At 49.2% G+C, this 19,529-nt stretch overlaps 1 protein-coding gene and 2 pseudogenes across 3 annotated transcripts in view; all 3 read left to right on the top strand.

The window, feature by feature from the left end:
• The window catches only part of LOC144168743 (protein alan shepard-like), a 66,204-nt gene that overhangs the window by 26,341 nt on the left and 20,334 nt on the right, over window positions 1–19,529 (top strand). For 2 of the 3 annotated variants that reach the window (XM_077697693.1, XM_077697695.1), the window contains exons 2-5: window positions 14,142–14,668; window positions 14,788–14,849; window positions 15,490–15,587; window positions 16,583–16,620. In XM_077697693.1, coding sequence (XP_077553819.1) covers window positions 14,142–14,668; window positions 14,788–14,849; window positions 15,490–15,587; window positions 16,583–16,620 — 725 coding nt within the window. The remainder of the gene's footprint in view (window positions 1–14,141; window positions 14,669–14,787; window positions 14,850–15,489; window positions 15,588–16,582; window positions 16,621–19,529) is intronic. The other variant, XM_077697694.1, reaches the window with a different exon arrangement.
• LOC144166983 (uncharacterized) lies at window positions 2,763–4,454 on the top strand (annotated as a pseudogene).
• On the top strand, window positions 4,636–5,387 carry LOC144170874 (uncharacterized; annotated as a pseudogene).

Below are 19,529 nucleotides of genomic sequence, written 5' to 3'. Positions count from 1 at the left end.
ACAGTAGCTACAAGACTACAAAAATATTGCTGTGATAGTAAATAAATTTGGCTTCAATTTGTGGAAAAAATCAAAGATGGCCTTTTTTCTATATTGACCTTCAAATTACTCCAAAATGTGCAGCTGACCTGCAGTGCGGTGCATTTTTCAAATCGAACCATGTTTCTTCATTGAATAACATTGGCATGAAGAATGGGAAAGAATGCAGGAATAAAACTAAAAAATGAAAAAGGGCCCAGCATTTTGGAAAGCTTTGTAAATATGTCAAGTTTGTCATTTTTTATTAAACAGGATTTTACTTGAAAATCAAAAATGAGTGTGTGAACTCATTTGACAGTGTGCGAAGTCGCTCTCCAAAAAATAACCGGTGAGAATACATGCAATAGTTTGGGTTTTATAGCTGTAAAAAGTTTCAAATTTGGCGTAACTCGTCCAAAGCACCTGCCACCTAAGCAGCTTAGGCTTTGGGATTTTTTTTTTTAAGTAGGCAAAATTGTTTTCTTAGAACTAGCTTCAGATATGTTGCCCTGTGTAAACAAGGTACTATATACAAAATTTTCGTAAAAATTGAATATGCGGACCTGACACGCTTCTCGTTAAAACAAACTACCGTGCTGACGCCGACCGTCGGCAAGGTGTCGACGCTGCTGGAAAGCGGCTGGCGGGTCTGCATCTAGTCTGCCAACTCGCGGGTAAAGCAGTGAAGGCTGTGGCGCAAAATTGTGCCCAAAAAAGGGCACGAAGGAAGCTTTCCCGTAGCTCCCAGAAACAGCTGGTCGTCAGTGGCTTCGTTACTCAAGGCTGGGAAAGGAATCACAAATGTGTGCTAGTCCTAGACCAGAAGTTCGCCCTGCACAAAAAGTGCTTCTCGTATCTTGCTTTTATGCCTAGCGAAAAAAGCTTTGGTTGATCCTAATTCCCCATTACCAGGGTTATATTTGTCAACTTGGTTTGATTTGATTGATTGTAGGGTTTATCGCACCAACACAACGCAGACGACGAGTTGTGCCATAGTGGAGGGCTCCGGATTAATTTTGACCACTAGGGGATCTTTAACGTGCGCTGAAATCTTGTACACACGGGCGTTTTTGCTTTTTGCCTCCATCAGATCAGAAAAATGGCCGCAGCGACCGGGAATCGAACCCACGACCTCGTACTCAGCAGCGGAACGCCTTAGCCGCTGAGCCACCGGGGCGGGTAAATTCGGCCACTTGTCTCTTGCGCTCAATCGGCCTTAGGGGGATTTCAGATGAGATTGGACAAAAAATGGCGTGTCGACCTCTTCAAGTTGCTTGAAACTTTTTTTAGGTCATTCCCTGATGGTTGTAGTATCCAGATTCACCAATATTTCCTCCAAAGCTACACCTGGCCCATGGAGCACGAATAAGACGGGAGGTGAGATGAGGCTTCCTAGCGCGGCCAGACAATGCCACATGCGCTCGTCAGTGGCTAAGCTAGCGGCAGCTGCCGTGGGTGAAGAAACCATGCGGCTACCGAGATCGGCTTTGCGTTAGAATGGTGGTTTGGGCTAGTTGGTGCACTGCGCAGCCACGCAATGAATTGCGGTCGCTACCAGTTTGTCCATCAAGCTAGGAAGCTTGGCAGTCTGCCTTGGTTTTCATTGTGGCATTAATTATCTGGTCGCTTGCTGCTGGAGGCCGCTTCGCCTCCTATGTGTTCTTACTCTGTGACCTGGGCTATGTATGAGCGATGCGGTAGTGGAGTGCTCCGGATCAATTTTGCCTACCTGGGGATCTTTAGCATGTGCCCAAATGTGGACACACGCACGTCTTCACTTTTTGCCTCCAAAAACAAAACAAAAGAAGTGGGGAGCGACACCTGCACCAGCAAAACTATGGCAGGTTTACAGCCATTTAGATGTGAAGGAACAGGGCCAAGCTTACAAAATGTAAATTTCAGCAAAAAGATTACACGTAATAACAAGAAATGGAGATCTCAACACGAAATGAGCACAGGAGCACAACAGCACTGCAGCGCAAAAGAGGTCCCCAACCCCCACGGTATCCGTGATGCACAATTCATGCACACAGCTTTTCTCCACTGCCTCCCCAAAAGTGCACACTGGAGAACAATGCCACTGCAGAGATCTGAGGACGAGAAAGGGGCGGCCGACGTCACCACAGGGGAGAAATAACACGCACAGCACCCGAGATTGCACTCGAAGATTGCACCCCCAAACAGAGCCCATATCATGAGCGTGAGACGTCCACCGTGGTCTTGCTCACGAACTCTACGGGCTCGACAAGGATCTGCGGGGCCAGGGCAATGTCCAGAGCTCGTCACAGATGGGGACGTTCGAGTGGCAAACGGCCGACATGCTGAAGTCTGGTCATAATCGGGGCTGTCTTAGCGCAATTCTGGAGGTAAGGACTCGCTGCAGAGGAATTACGTCCACAAAAGCACCTATTGTTTGGCAGCAAGTGAATCCAGTGAAGATGGTTTGGGAGGTGGCCAACTCCTGTAATGAACCCACTGTAAACCCACTCTCTTCCTCCACTCGTGATGCTCGTTTCCCTGCACCCTGGAGTGACCCGGAACAAGGACGGCAACAGAGGAAGCCGTGTCCGAGGGGTTCAGGTGGGGATAGCTTGCCAGTTGTTCTCAGAAAGTTTGGTTGCAGGATTAGAAATGAACACGAAAAAACCAAAGGGTGTGTTCATAAGCATGTCAAGAAACATGACTTCGCGGCAGGTGTGAAATCCGGGAGACAGTAAGCGATTACATCTACGTTGGGCAAGTGATAAGTGCTGATCGCAATCAGGGATGGAAAATTGCCCACAGACTAAGCATCACTGTGGCAAGAAGAATGCTAGGGGTCACTTTCAGGGATAAGAGAACAGACTGGTGGGGAAAATGCATCGACAGCCTCTTTGGGTCCACTGCAGGACGAAAGCCTCCCCCACCCACTTCTGTCCTGCGCTGCCAGAGTCCATTCTTTGACCCCGAGTTTCCTTATTTCGCCACTGCACCGAGTTGAGGGCTTTGCAGTTTTTCTCGTTGCCTCTCTCGGGGTCCCCCGGTTGTCGGATGGTTGTGCTCTGTGGCCTGAACTATGACATCATCTATCCGAGCAGGGTGTCTAGCAACTGGGAATTATCAGGGAATCGTCGGGGAATATTGCCAAAAAGCGAACCCAGTCAGGGAAAATGACCCGCGACTTGACTTTAGGGCGTGGAGCGCGGACTCTGCTCCCCCGAATCGGCGCTAACAGCCAATGGGGACAGATCCAATCCAAGTCAGTGGGGCAGTAGCGCCAGGGTTGACAAGTTTGGCCTTTTTTTTTTCCCGCGCCCTGGCAACCTTGAGCAGTGCGTGCTGGGCATACACTTTTGTTGTTTTAAACGATGGAACCTTCCGGCGGTGTTGTGTTTTCATCGTTTTTTCAGAAGTGAAGTCTTCTCACTGACGATGTCGGCGGCGAGAAAGTGCTCCTTTAATCCGGACTGGACGAACCCGAACATTTCGGAATAATATGCAAGCTGGATTCAGCCCGTGCAGAATGATGCTCACAGTGCTCAGTGCACACTGCTGCAAAACTTTTTCTTTAAGCAACATGGGAAGCACTGCAGCTTCCAGTCACGCGTCCAGCAAGCTGCTTTCAAGTGTCGGTCGGGCGCTTCGCAAGCTGGCATGTCGTCCTTTTTGACGCCAGCGACAAACACTTCGGCCCAATGTCGCCGAGACTCGACAGGTGCGCCCGAGGAGCCTGCAACCACCACAAGTGCGAGGACGTCAATGAGAGACTTTCTTCTGAAGAGCGCTGTGACAAAGGCCGAGATAATCTGGTGCTTAAACGCGAGGTTGACTCGCTGATCTTTTCGGTCAACAGCGGCGTCGGCATCACTCTTCCCTCTTATGTTTCCGGGATGTGAAGGCACTGAATAACTTCACCTAGGGAAGAACAAGGTAGGGTATACGATTTGCCATGGTAAGAAGCTGCTATCAAGCCTTGCCGGTGTGCCGTTCTTAATTGTTTCGTTTGACGAGTCGCTAAACAAAGTGACCCAGAAGCATCAGATGGACGTGCTCGTCCAGTATTGTGATGACACTACTGATGGCACTGTGAAAGCGCAGCACCTAACTTCATGCTTCTTGGGGCACACGTGTGCGGAGGACCTGGCATCTGCATTCAGGAAAGCCACACAAGAGCTCGGCCGAATGTGAACATGAAGTTCCTGAGGTCACTTACTGAGTCGGATAAAAGTCAGCATCCTCGATATTGGAAGTTCTTTCAAATTGGATGAAGTTTGTAGAGTGCTCTGCGAAGGCAAAGAAGCAGCCGATGTGCTCCAGCTACAGTGCTGTTGTGAATCAGCTGTTGCCAGCAAAACCAGCCTTCATGCTGTCGATTTGTGTGGAACTGGAACCATTTTGGGCAGAATTTCACACTGACAAGCCGACGGTGCCCCTTCTTTCAACTGCACTGCACAATATCCTGCGGTCAGTAAGGCTTGTTGTTGGGCTAGTTGGTATCGGTACATGGTTGGAAAAGCGTTATATTTTGCACAAGGGACAAACGTAGAGCGAAGAAACGTAGAGCGCCTCATTCGTTCTGTCTGGTTTTCTTCGCTCTACGTTTGTCCCTTGTGTCACAAAATAAGCGCTTTTCCAACCATGTATCCTGCGGTTGATGCTGCAGACACGCCCGCTAAGTTGCTCAAGGTTGACCCAGAAAAACTCTAGAACTGTATACCTGTACCTGCCTTTGACATTGGGTTCGCTGCGAAGAATGAGCTCCGCAAGGCACCCAAAATGCCACAGCTTACCTTGCACCAATTCTAGAAAGACTGTGTTTCTTTCGTTAAAGTGTGCTGTCAAAAGGTGGTGGAGAGGTCACCATTGAAGTATAAGCTAACTAGGGGTGCCAGCTGTTTGGACCCGACATTCGCATTGTCTCCGGAGGCTGGCCCAAATCGATTGACCCTTGCACTTGAAGTGCTTTCAGGGCACAGAGCGGGCCCATCGTTCTTACATACAGATCTGTTCATTGAGCCTCACCCAAGAAAAATTGGAAAATTTTGGATGGAAAGAGCAGAGGCTGGACGTTCTGCGGCTAGATCTCTGCTCGAATGATCACAAAGAGCTGCTCTCTTTTATCAAGATCATCCTCTGCTTGTTTCACGGCAATGCTGCCGTAGAAAGGGGCTTCTCAGTCAACAAAGAATGCCTCGTCGAAAACTTGCAAGAAGACTCACTGATAGCACAATGACTGGTGCATGATGCTGTGTTGGCAGCAGGTGGTGTGGGCAAGTTGCAATCACTGGCAAGGTGGTTCGCAATTCCTACAGCACCTTGGGTGGAATCAGGCGTTCAGAAGGATAACAAAAGAGTGGCTGCTCTTGTCAAAGAACTGGAAGAAAAGAAGTGATGGCTGCTTAGTGAATCGCTGGCAGAAGCTAGTCTCCTGCAAGAAAAAATGGACACTCTTTAAGAAGTAACAGACGAGTGCTTCAAGAACTCTTGTGCAGTGGCGGACACCAACAGCAGAAGCCGATTTGTGCTTGCATAGACTTTGGGCAATAATACACTCTAGTCAGCAACTACAATCTGTGGTGAACAATTTATGTTTGCGCTCTAAATAAAACAATGTTTTGTGTTGTGCACTAATGCTCTTGCATGTATTGCCGCCTATGCAGCGGTCAGGGAAAACCTGGAAAGTCAGGGAATCTTAAAATAATCCCTGCCTAGTTTGCTCCCCAATATAGGATGCTCTCCTCAAGCATCACTCCGATCACTCCATGGCATGTTGCGAGGATCTGAGTTGGCTTTCAAGTTGTTTGGCAAGGTGCCAAGTTTTCACTGCATTGACCAAATATCTTTCCTTTTAGGGATGGAGGTATCGTACCTTTCATTAGTTGCGAGTACTTGTTGAGTGCTCCCCAACCAGATCCTGAACTTCTGCGCCGGATTTCCTGCTCGTGGTTGGGGTCAGCAGTGTTTCGTTACCTATGCTGAAAAGCATGTGTAATGCAGTCATTTTTCGGAGTTGTTCTGCAGATTCACTGAGCGTAACTATGTCGTCTGGAAACTTCACCTTCCCCAGTGTTCCCAGTCCAGCTGCTTCCCAAACACTCTCTCCAGACGTGTGGTGAACCATTTGGTGAGGGGGCCTCCCCGTGCATTCCTCTGATATGTCGTCTAGGAGTCGTAGGTACGTCTCCCTGGTCATTTAAGGCTTCCAGCACAGCTGCGGTGTCTCTGCACGCTTTAAATGCAGAGCATTTCAGTAACACACGATGTCACCCGCGTTGACATCCGTAGTCGTAGTCCGCACCCCTCCCCCTACACTATATAAAAAAAAAATACTATCCGGTGCCTGGTTTTGATCCCTCAGCCCTGCGGGCGGAACGCAATGTACATGGTGCTCTACCCACTGCGCCACAAAGCCAACACAGAATGGGAGGCTACGAACGTGCCTTATATCCTTGACTCATTCAAACTACGTCAAGAAGGTGCTGATACAACCCATTCACTACCACCAACTCCCCAAACACTAAACGTTAACGCAATACACCCACCCCCTATGCGACGCGTTTACTCGAGTCCCCCTCGCAGGGAGATGGGCCCAATTTTTTTTCTGTTTCTTGGTTGATGACAGCTGGTTCCCTGGGTTGTTGGAAGTCTATGCTGTCGTTTATGCAGTTAACAGCTTGTGTACAAACGACAGAAGACTGTATTTCATAAGATCTTTATCTTTCTTCTCGTGATTTGGACCTATGTTGGAGTTTTTCCAGGCTGCGAGTGCGTTAAAAGTCCTTAAACATTCTGAGAATAGCTTAGCAAGCTTTTCTAGTCTTATATCTCCGCCGTCCTTTAGGAGGTCTACGATTATGCTGTCATGCTTTCTTCCCTCTTTTCATGCTTTAAGCGCCCTTTCTACTTCCTGGCGGAACATCGCAAGCTAAGCTTGTAGGCTCAGTAGTTTCCCCTGGTACAACGTCGCTGGCCTGGTGTAGAATCGTTCCACTATTTTTATCGTCTCGGCCATATTTGCCTCACTAAGTGCGTACATTCTGTCTCTGCCAGTAGCCAGCTTCCTTTCTGTTGCCTTCAAACTTCCTCCCATTTCCTACGTTCTCGATGACTGCCATGTTGTGTGTCTTTTGTTTTACTTCTCTCAATCAATTTTGACAGCCCCTCTAATTCAGTTTGATCCACCGCGGTCTTGCACTTCGCAATAAGTTTGTTCATTTGCTGAGTTAGTTTTCCAGTTTGTTTCCCACATGCGGCTTCTCCAATAGCCGCTACTGACTTTGTGAATCCTGTTGTTAGGTTGTCATTGAGGGGCTCAACACCGTCCTCTTTCTCACCATCTAAAAGCGCGAATTAGTTCCGAAGGGTCGTCCTATCTCTGGCTGACGTGATGCTGGGTTTACTTTTTACGAGTTTCTTTCTCTCTTTTTTTTTTTTTTTTTTTTGAGATTCACTTAACCATCCTATTATCACTGCACCGAATCTTGCCTAGAACCTCCACGTCCTGCACAATACCTGGTTTACCACTTTTAAGGGACCCTGCAACGCTTTTATTTGAGGTACTTTGTAGGCCTTGCGTCTGTTCGTGTTATGCAGAGATATATGCAAAAAGAATTATCAAGATCTGTGCAGAGGTGAAAGTTATTCAATGATTAAATTTACGAATACAAATAAATGGAAGGTTGCTTTCTCTCTCGAAAACTGGGCGGCTGCTGCTGCTGGCTTCCCACTCTCCCCGATGGCAACGCATCGATTGAAGGCTGTAAAGAACGCTGCTTTCCGGAAGTTTTCAGGCCACGGCTGTCGGGGCTGGGAAGCTCTTTTCCGCACTTCGTGATGGCGTCATTCGGCGGCACCAAGACAATCACGCTGATACAGAGATCACGGTGGCTAAGGTGTTGTGCTGCTGAGCATGAGGATGCAGGTTTGATTCCTGGCCGCGGCGGCCGCTATGGAGGCGAAAAGCAAAAACGCCCGTGTGCTCGAGATTTCGGCGCTCGTTAAAGATCCCCAGGTGGTCAAATTTAATCTGGAGCCCTCCACTATAGCGCGCCTCACTGCCTGCATTGCGTCGGCACGTTAAACCTCATAATCAATCAACCAATAAACCGAGAAAGCGGAGACCACCCAAGTCACCTGGCCACCGCTGTGTTGATGTGTGTTGCTAGGCTTACTTTTCTGAACTCTACCATACTCAAGCTATTTTGGTAAGCAGGGAGGCTATTTATAATAAGGCTTACCTTGAAGAATGCGTAGAGTGATTCAAAGTGTGAAGTGTGTGCGCTGCGCTGCCTTGCTACTGAGGGTTGACGGGAGCGTCACTTGTCGATTCACAGAGGGGCAAAAAACAGCCGCATATACCGAATTTTAAACAAAAAAACTTGAGATGCTCACAAAAACAAAAAAGTAGGCCTCCTCACAGTCAAACTATTGACCTTCAAAAGCAATGTCTGATGCGATAACCACTGGGCTATTCCATGAACGAAGTGAGGTGCAAGAACTTTGCATACGCCTGGACATCGAGTTTCTTTGTGTGTGTGGTTTTTATGGTTTTTCAGAAATTCTGGCAGTGATGACACTTCTTCATCACAAGCCTGCCTTGCCCATCAATCACGCTAATACCAGAGTCCGTCAATGCTTTTCTGGTCGTGAAACTTCGCCGTTACGCTATGGGAGAGCTTCGTACGCTGCTCAGGGAGGCCGCGCCGTGGCGCTGGCGTTGATCGGAGGGCAGCCGGCGAAGCGGTCGGAGGGGAGTTCGGCGCGTAGCAGACGCTCCTTGCGGTGCTAGCAGGGCTCGTGGGGACTTCTAAAAAATCAAGCACAGATAGCAGTCGGCAGTTTTGAGCGTGCGTTCTGCCGCATACGGCTTCCCTGCAAGGGCTGCAATCCTGACGGCTTCGTTTTGTAGCCACAATTGAAGGCACAACTACCAACATTCCGTTTCTATCTAGAAAAGTGCCGCCAAACACGTATGCAAGTTCTGCCGCGCACGGCTGAACGCGCGCTGCAGCGGTGGCGGCCCGATGCCCTCCGTAGGATACCTCGAAAACAGACCGCTGTACAGGGTGGAGACACCCTTTGAACGATCCCGTGCCGCCCCTATTGGGTCAAAGTGTTCAACGCGCTGTTCTTTTTGTTTCCCACAAGACGCAGCAACGCGATACAGATACGATGGTTCAAACTTCGCTAGTAAACCGCGTTGTGGAGATAATTACGGTGCGGTTTTGTTACAATGACTTGCTGCGGCGGCGAGCGAGCGAACCAAAATGGCGGCGCAACGCATACATGTCTCCACTCTGTACGGGGGACGCGCGTCAATGTAGGTACTCTGGCCCTCCGATCTGCGGCGGCGCCTCTCGCGGGAGCCTTTGTCCTCAAACAAAACTCGGCTGGGAGTTTCATGACCAGAAAAGCATTGACGGACTCTGCTAATACTGCGAGAAATTAAGCCAGAGCTCCCTTGTTTAACTTATAAAAAGCTGTTGCATACTCTCAATATCCCAGATGTTGAATTTGTTATGCCAGCCAATTGCTGGTAGAAAAAAAAAAGTGATTGTTTTTTTGGGGAGTGGAATGGTGCTTCCCAGGGGAAAGCACATCCCCGAACGTTGAGACCGTGGTCGAGACGCTCGAGCTGGACTGAACACCGAATCTGCCGTCTTTGCGATGCTTGCTGCCTATGCGCATCTTCACTGATATCTGCCAAGCAGTAGACATTGTCATATGGAATGCAGACAGACGATTTGGCATGCATTTTAGCAAAGTGGCCAGGCACTGGACGATGCTGAGGGTATAGAAAGCGGCTCATTGTACATGGTGTGCACAGGTCCTTGAAAAACCCTTGATTTTTCGAACCAATGACCCTGTCTTTTCACAAGAATTTAAACTGTTTGTTGTGGATATTACGTGTTAACAAATGTAAAGAAACATTGTAACAATCAGTTTTCAGTGCATTGCAAGTTTGGTGGATTTTCATCATTACGAGGCAACACTTCTCAATCCAGTCCATGTCACGATTCAGTCCTGTGAAGGCCGGCTTCTGTTCTCTGTCTCGCATCTTCCATCTAGTCTGTGGACGCTTGCTCATTGCGTGTTTGCTGTACCTCATACACTCCATCTGCGTCTGATTTTACGTGCAAATTGGGCTACATAGTTCGTCCTGCCTTGCAGCAACACTTGCTGATTTAATTTCAGATACTCTTGCTGACAAAGCAAGAGATGCAGGCAACATTAACTAAGTCTTGAAATGCAAAGCACCAAGGAAAAAAAAGCTGTAAATACCAATCATGAAATAAAAAATGAAGCTGGGGAGCATTCACGAATACGTTAGTGCCTATCTAAATGTGCACTAATGCGCTTAGGTATTGTGCAATTAAGAACTTCTGCATTGTGTTGAAAAAGATAAATAATCGCAGATAAAACATTCGATGGGGACCTTGAGAATGCCTTTTCTGGTCCGTGAAAGTCCTTGAAAACCCTTGAATTTTTGCTTTTGAACGAACCCCGATTGTAACGTGGCTTGAAAGGGAGGCACACAAGTGCTCAAAGCGGGCAGTGGTGTCTGCTTTTATTAGTACTTGCGGTTAACCTTTAAGAAAAGAAAAGGTACAAACTAAAGAATTATTTAGGCCCATTCGATCGATACAGTGACAAATACAAAATATTGCAAGCTCGGCCAATCGTAGGTTGGTAGGGTGTCCACGTTGCGTTGTCATACCTGGAGGCTTCGGGTGTGACGTAAGCAGTGCTGCCGCATTTTCGTGCGTTTGTAGACATCAAAATTGAATAACTTTCTTATTTCCTCGGTAATCCTGATAATTCATTTTGCATGCGTATCTGAACGACATGAAGAACCAATGTAGGGCCAGAAAATTCCCTGAAAAAAAGCGGTACAGGGGTTCTTTAAAAGTTTCATTTCTTGTCATCCCATTGGCCATGTCCTTTTCGTTTGCGCAAGAATGTGTTCATTAGCCTCCGGCTGTTTCTCGCCGCAAATCCAATCGCTGTATCTTCTCAACTGTTGCGAATGTCTGTTTAAATTTTCACACTGATTTTTCTCCTACTCTGTTTGTTACGTTAGTCTCCAATTACAATTTGGAATTGTGCTGTTCCTTTATTCATTGCTGACACTATCTGTGGCGTCATAATCGTAGGCTTGTACTATCCTTAACATGTATTGTTTGTTTAGCTTGATCGCGAAGATATTAGGAAGAATAATTATGTGCACGAGGGACAACAAATAGACCACCTGTTTAAAGGAGAGAGAGAGAGAGAGAGATGAAACTTTATTTAAAGCGGCCCATGTCCGGGCTGCCGTAAATGTGGTTCTGGTGGGCCTGGAAGACGTTGAGGTGGGAATTCCGCAGTGGCTGCCAGTCGGCCGTAAATGCAACAGGGGTCGACCAAATGCTCGGTAAAGGGACGAGCTACAAAACTTTGTGGGAAAGGGTGGGCTCGGCTGGCACTCGGTGGACGTGGCTGGAGGTCTTTGGGAGAGGCCGTCGTCCTGCAGTGGCTGCTGCTGCTGCTGCTGATGATGATGATAGATAAAGACAGGGCTCGAGGGCATGTTGTTGTGAAGGCGAATGTAGGACAATTGCATCGCAGCTGGGATTGTCCTTGGGCTCGAGCTGCTGTACGAGGAGGGAGTGAAAGCAAAGAGAAGGTGGCGGAAATGAAAGCAGGCGAAGTGATGCGAATGCAGCAAAAGTGTTGTTAACAAGTACAGCCGGGCTTCCACCTTCAAAGCACGTAGTGCGGAGTTTAGTGCCCCAAAGAATTTTTGCACAAATTATCCTCTAATCACCCTGTGTGTTGGTGTTGTGCAATGAGTAGGTGTCATGAGTTACCCACCAGCCCAGCTGGTTCCCAGTTTAGAGTCTCAGCTCATCTGTAATAGGTTGCCAAAGCACTCGCCCCCTGCAACCGCTATGCCAACCTTCGTGCTATCGTGGCTCCAGAAATTTTGTTGCCGGCTTTTTCTTTGTTCGTGCTCAGGTTAAATGTGCCAGCAGCAGGCAGCGAGCTTTAGCCCAGCGTGTTGTAAGGAAGGGGCGGATCTGGGCACTCGCCAAGGCCTGTCAGACCAGGTGGTGATGACAGGGCTATGCCTCTGGAATTTGGGGAAGCATCCCAGCAGGCCATCTTGCGCAGACCAGCGAAGGTTCCTCCGAGGTTCCGTTTCAGAAGGGCACTTCCCGGCACGGGCACATTCTGTGCTCTACTGCCAGGCACTGCATGGGTGTGCTCTGCCGAGCTCCTTGTGATGGAGAATCACATTAGAAGGAGTCACACAGAAGTCACACAGTACAAAGATGAAAAGATGTGCAGTGAACGAACAATTAATGGGGTTACTAACAACCCGGGAGTACCTTGGCCTGCCTGTGCAGTTGATGTAATTGCTACTTTCCTAAAGGGATGCCGAGGGGAGTTGTGAACATTCTGCAGTTACTTGTGCAGATTGAGGTCCGGTGCCCCTTGGTGATGTTTCGACCACTCTGGGTGCACTTATGTGAATTTATTTGGGGGGTGGAAATCAATTTGAAAGAGCTGTTCTTCTTGTGCCGATTTCCTGAGTTGTTTCCACTGATTCAAACTATTTTGAATCGACTTGACTGCGCGGCTCGCTGAACTGCTGACGGATATCAGCAGGTCATCGGAGAATTGATTGCGAAGTGGCCCCACAATACCTGCGCTTTGAAGAATGTGGCTCCATTCTTCTAGTTTGCAGAGAAGATACTACAGTCGACGAACGCCAATAATAACTGCAGACTAGTGGACTAGACATCTGGGGTGAGACCGAAGCTGCTGTTGCCATAGGTGACGGGCGCGATGGTCTCGGTCTGTGTTGCACTGCACTAGAGTCGCCTCGTAACTGCTCTTGACTGTCGCATCGCTGCCATGGCACAGCTTTGCAAGGGAGCGCTCGACACACTGACGCAGCTGCCCTGGCAGGCAGGCCGAGCCCACCTGCTGGGCCGAAGACGGTCAAGCCAACAGGTGCAGGGGACCTTGCAAGTTGAGCCGGCACGAGGGGTGGTTGGTTGCCCGTGTTAAACGGTGCTGTTGACGGTGTGCAAGACAGAGCGATTGCAACATGAAGGTCATCCACCATGTGTAGTCGATGGGTTTTCTTAGGGGGAAAGGGGTGAGGGTAAGGGAATTCTTGCAGGATCGAAATCTGTTGAGGTTTGTGAGATTTGCAAACTGCGTTTTTTCCTTTATAGGCGTTATCTAAATGTTAAGATCCTTCTTGACTTGGTGTTCCCGAGGGCTGGTCTTGAATGTTTATTTTTTTGCTCCTACATGCCTTTCTTGGCTGCTTCGAAATCTCATTTTGTTGGTTGGGCCAATCACATCGCTGTGTCTGGAGAGCGTGGGTTCCCTTTTCCTTATCATCTCTGTGTGGTGTACGGAGTAGGGTGACGAGTCCCATGGCTAGGTGTGCTTGCGTGATCGGGGGGGCTGTCAACACTGGACTTCGTTGTTGTCGTGCTTGCAGTGCAGTCGTGCTTGCTTGGAAAGAATGATGGTGCAGAGTTGTTCTGAACAATTTCAAGGCGATGAACGTGTTTCTCGTGACTTGGACCCCAGGGTATAACTGATGAGGCATCTTCTAATTTAGAGCATTAATGTTTTATGCACTAGTTGTGTTAATGAAAATGGCACGTTAATGGAAATTTTGGCCTAAGTACCCTGCCATTCTGCTAGTGTTATTAGCAATGTCTTCCATGTGAGGATTCCTTTATGGGTTAGAGGTAATTTAAACACCTAGATAATTGTAAGAGTCATCTAGTGACGTTTATCCTAAAGACATGCATGGCCTTACATCTGTTTGTATTTAGTTTCATTAGCCAGGTATTGCACCAGTTAGTAAAAGCAGAGAGATCAGATTGAAATATTCTACTAAATTTCACTGCTAATTTCGCAAGATATGATGCAGTCAACCGTGAAAAGATGCTTTTTGGAAGATAATGGTGTTATAAAGGTCGTTATTATAGATAAATAAAAGGGGACCAAGGACGGATCCTTGGGGCACACCAGATTCGACATTTTTAGTGGAGAGTTGTGGGTGTTAGGTGCAACAAGGAGCAGAAGGCAAGCGTGGGTGCTGACCCCGCTCTCTCTCCCCCCCTCTCTGGCAGCAGCAGCAGCAGCAGGGCTTCCCTCCCCCGCCGCCGGTGACGCGGCTGGGCTCCCCTCCGGCGGTGCCTCCGACAGGCGGCCTCAACTCCGGGGGCGGCAGCAGCAGTGGGGGCTCGGCGGCGTCCGGGGGCGGCGACCAGCTGAGCAAGACGAACCTGTACATCAAGGGGCTGACGCACACGACGACGGACAAGGACCTGCTGAACCTGTGCGCGCCCTACGGCAACATCATCTCCACCAAGGCCATCCTGGACAAGGACACCAACAAGTGCAAGGGCTACGGGTTCGTGGACTTTGAGTCGCCCCTGTCGGCCGAGAAGGCGGTCAAGGCCCTGCAGGCGCAGGGGGTGCAGGCCCAGATGGCCAAGCAGCAGGAGCAGGACCCCACCAACCTGTACATGGCCAACCTGCCCCTGTACATGGTGGAGCAGGACCTGGAGCAGCTGCTGCAGGGCCACGGCTCCGTCATCTCCACCCGCATCCTGCGCGACAACGCGGCCCAGTCGCGCGGGGTCGGCTTCGCCAGGTATGTCAGAGCGGGCAAGTCACCCAAGGAGGTGTTTGTGCAGTGAGAGGCCCCCCTTTGTGTCACAGTTGAAGCGTGCTTAAATGGCTGTGGTCTCTGTGCTTGTTCTCTTGTTGCAGAATGGAGTCCAAGGAGAAGTGTGAACAAATTATCGCTACTTTTAACGGGAAGGTGCTGGCGGGTGAGTCGTCTCTCTTTGCCTCTAATGCACGTGTGTGTGTGTGTGTGGGAAGGTCCAGCCGAAAGGGGAGGCTCCCCTTGTTGTTCCTTTTTTACTTGCACTGCCTGTGCAAGTGGGCACATTGCGGGTGTCAGAGGAAACACTGGGTGTCTGCAATCACGCAGAGTTTTTCATTCTTCGATTAAAATTTCACTTGCTGGAAGCACCTGACCGCGTTTCCTGTCTGGTCCCCGTTTGTGTGTGCCATTCTGTCAAGATGCATCGATTCCAACTAGGCAGGCTTGCAATGATGCACTTTGAGAGCTTTGGCCAGTTTATTATTTTCTTTCCCCAGACATTTCTTGCGCTGAGTGATTTGAAAACACGGTTACACTGAATGTGTGTGTGCTGGGTGTGGGATGCTGAGGCCCCCTGTTCGCTTTTGAAGGCAGACAATCATTTCTGCCAGCTTTTGCCAGCTTTTGGGAAAACAGCGCAAGGAAAGGTGAAGACAGAGATAGAGTAAGCACAAATACTTGCAACTGAAGTTTTCAATGAATGAGAACAGCTGTACTTGTAGTGTACATCACCGGAAACTCAAACAACAAGAGTGAGGGGAGTTGTAAAAGGATTCGTGTCAAGGAAGGTTCCCCTTGTGCAGGATCCAAGGAACCTCTGCTGGTGAAGTTTGCTGACGGGGGCAACAAGAAGCGCACGCTCTACAAGAACCACGAGCACCGCATGTGGCGCGACGGCGAGGTATGTCTGCCGTGGGGTGTCGGGGGTGGAGGCCAGGCAGGCACGGATGTCTTCTTGCCTGAAGGGGGGCCTGTTCGGGCATCGCTGTGTGTGTCGGCCCCATGCACCCAGAGCTGCCATCATGGCCCGCTTGAGGGCGGGCAGAGCTCTAGTGTTGCCGAGAGAGCGCCGCACCGGTTCTTTTGGAAAGTCTTGCCCTTTCCCTGATGGAGGAGGCATGCCTAGCGCGCTTGGTATGTGCCAGGTGCTAGCACACACATTGTTCACGCTCAGGTGCAGGGGGAAGCGGGTGGGGGGCTCGGCAAGTGCAAGCGCGTGCAAAGTGAGCCAGCACTTGCTATTTTCAGAAGTGTTCTGTGGGGGGCGGCTGTTTCGACTCTGGAGCCGCAAAGTCCTTTCACGATGTGTAAGGTGGGGAAACTGGAAGCCAAGCCAATATTGCTGCATGGCAACACTAACGAGAAGGGGAAAGAGAAAAAAAGAGCACCAGTGAAATTGTGCGCTTCCTGGGAAATCATAAAAACGAAAGGGGAGGACGACAAATGTGGATCACTGCGATCCAAAGGGCCAACCAAGGTGGCTCATTTCTGTTTGTGTTCCTGCTTTTGAAATGCCAACTGTATGTCAAAGTTGAGGCGAGCGCACCCTCCCTTTTGAAAAAAGAGGCCATGCGCCACTGTTGACCGGCAGAGGAAGTAGCGGTGATGCCATGTTAAGAACACTCACGAGTTAAATGGCCTGTGTTGAGAAGGGTGTACATTGCCTGTGTTAAGAATGACACTTCCTTTGTTGATGGTCCTTCATCGGTCGAAGTGGTTCTTCAGACAGTGGCCAGAGAAGTGGCGGCTGCATTGCCTCGCCTACTGTTCTCAACAGCCCCTGGGCCCAATTTCTCGCTGTGCCCGCACGGGGTGGTGCCAGCAACAGCTGCCCTACCGCCCGAGGGCGCTGGGCCTGTGCCACCTGGTGACCGGCTCTCTTCTCCTTGCTTGCAGGGCCTGGCCTACGAGCAGGGGGCCCTCTCTCAGAACGGGTGAGTGCTGGCCCCTCCTTCCCCGGTGGGGCGTGCCTGCAAGGCGCCCACAGGGAGGGAATGCGCACGGCTAGGCAGGGCGGAGAAAAAGGCAACGCGGGGCTTGGGAAAATGCTGCCGGGGCGCAAACCCAGGCCGTTGGGGCCAAAACCCCTGGTCCTCCCCGAGGCCCAAAGGAGGAGTGGCCCAGGAGGACAGCAAGCACCCGACTTTTCTTCGGTGCAGCAATGGCCCCCGCTCTGGGGCCACTGTCACTGGCGTGGGCGCTGTGTTGTGTACCTGGGGTTCAGCTGTTCACCAGTGCACCCACAGGGCCTTCCCAAAGCAGCAGCCAGCAGCCAGAACCAGCCAGTGCTGAGGAAGACGCAACTTATTCACTCGCAAATGCGGTTATTAAGAGGGGTCTGTTCTACAGCGTTCCTTTTTTCTTTTTTAACATTTTGCTAGAGCAATCAGACCATAGCAAAACTGCCTGGGGCTCATTAAGCAGCAGATTCTGCCTATGCTAGTTCTGTTGAAAAATATGCATTGTGGTAACGTTTTATTACGAGCGACCACCATTCTTTGGGATTCCCCATTGCAGGGTTCGCACAGGTCCTTGAAAACCTTGAAAACCCTTGAATTTAGAAGTGTCAATTTCAAGGCCTTGAAAGTGCTGGAATTTTTAAATTGTCCTTGAAAACCCTTGATTTTTCTGGTGACAACCAATGGCCCCGTCTTTTCACAAGAATTTAAAGTGTTTGTCGTGCATTTTAAATGTTAAAAATGTAAAGAAACAGTGTAACAATCAAGTTTCAGTGTATTGCGTGAAATTACAAGTTTAGTGGATAGTCATTATTAAGAGGCAAAATTGGGAGAAGCACTCGTCAATAGACTCCATGTCAGGATACAATCCAGTGAAAGCCGGCTTCTCTTCTCTACCTTGCATGTTCCATTTAGTCCGTGGACGGCCACTCATTGCATGTTTTCTGTGCCTCATACGCTACATCTGCGTTTGCTTTTATGTGCAAATGGTAGACATGTACATAGTTCATCCTGCCTTGCAGCAACACTTTCTGATTTAATTTCAACTGATACTCTTGCTGACCAAGCAGGAGGTACAGGCTACATTAACGAAGTTTTGAAATCAAACCGCCTCAGCAAAGCAGTGAGAAAAAAGAACAAGCTTTAAATACCAACTGTGAATTCACGAACCCGTTAGCGCCTACCTAAATGTGCGCTAATGTGCTTAGGTATTGGGCAATAACAAAATTTCGCATTGCATTGAAAAAGTTATAAATAATCTCCGATAAAACATTAGATGGGGGCCTTGAAAATGTGTTTTCTGGTCCTTGAAAGTCCTTGAAAACCCTTGAATTTTTGCTTTTGAAGCCCGTACGAACCCTGCCATTGGCTCCGGCCATGCTGCCAGAGTGCACCAGGAGGTGGAAGTTGGAGAAGGCAAACCGGCCACTTTTCACACGCGTGAAATGTGCTTGCATGAGCTAACCTGTGTGTGGGTGAACTTCAGGGCCTGTGGAGGTTCTCTCCACGGTGGACATGCCACCCGCTGCTCCGCCTCTGGTAGGGCCCCCACTGACCTGCTGGAAATGCGCGCCTGGGGAACTAGGAGCGGCTGCTGTGAGAAAGCAATGCCGTATGGTTACGTGAAACAAAAAAAGAGTCTGAGCTTTGGACTCTCGGATTGCCAGCTGCGTGCAAGTCTTGCAGTCGCTGCTTGCACTTGTCACTTTCTTAGCTCAAGAGCTTCCACATGTTTCACCACACTGCGGCACCACAGTACCCAGCATTTGACCACAGTTGTTCAACTTTTAACTTTTGCGATGGACGATTCCTCAAACCCCCCCCCCCCCCCACCTACCATTAATGAAACTTACAGCTCACAAATTCCTCTCAAAAATTCATAATTCATACCATTGTAGGGACACTCGTAGGAAATGAAAGTGTGCGTGGCTGCGTTTTTCATGCTGTCCTGGGCAGAACACTGGGCAGAAGCACGCAAACAGTTGAAAAAAGTTCCATGGCCAGGCTATGCCAGTTCTCTCAACTCGGGAACATCCTGGAGGGCAATCATACTCCTGCTGACAACCGCCTTTGGGGAACAAGCAGGAGCTGAGAAATCAGGAGTGGTTGCGTGTCAAAAAGGAGATAACACTCTCCTGTGGCTTTTTTGGTAGCTGAAGTAATGAAAAAAATCTAACAGCCTCCTTGCACACAACAGACCTTCCTGATCACACACACATAAAAACCTTGCGCTATTTGTTGGTTTTGCCTAATTAGTTGAACCAATTTTGGAGGTGACTTTGTGTTGGTGATTTGTCTTCTGAATCAAAAAGCATGGATATTGTTCCATGGTGGACCATAGAACAGGACCCCATTGTCGTCGGCCTTTGTGCCATGAGGAATATGCCATGTTTTATGACTACACCTTCAAACAGGTTTTGTTATCAAAATGACTACCGTATTTACTCGAATATAAGGCGGTCTCGATTATAAGGCGAGGGGGGAGTTGAAGGACCCAAGAGAAAGAAAAAAAGTTTGCACACTAATATAACGCGAAATAACGAAAGAAAAAAGGCAACTAAATTTCTTACCTTTCATCAAAGCAGACACCAAGTATTCATGAACTATCTGCACACAACGATATTTATTCGGAGTGAGACGCAAGTGCAACTTAAAAACTGTCTTCAGAGGTGGTGGTATTCGAATCTTCCTTGTCACTTGCGCACTCAAAGAGGTCATCGTCCTCGGCGCCGTCAAGAGCATTTGAAATGCAGCACTTGCGGAACGATGCCGCAACCATGGGTTCGGGGATCGCTGCCCAAGCGTCGACCACCCACTGGGCAAGCATAGACGGGGACACCCGCTTCAGACGACCCCACGGCGTCGGGGCCACAGTGTCGGACACC

The sequence above is a fragment of the Haemaphysalis longicornis genome, unplaced genomic scaffold (genome assembly GCF_048455015.1).
Source record: "Haemaphysalis longicornis isolate Haplotype H1 unplaced genomic scaffold, Haemaphysalis longicornis Haplotype H1 scaffold_2, whole genome shotgun sequence".
In the NCBI taxonomy this organism is placed as follows: Eukaryota; Metazoa; Arthropoda; class Arachnida; order Ixodida; family Ixodidae; genus Haemaphysalis; species Haemaphysalis longicornis.
Note: the sequence above shows the minus strand (reverse complement) of the source record. Positions and strands in the feature narration are given on the sequence as shown.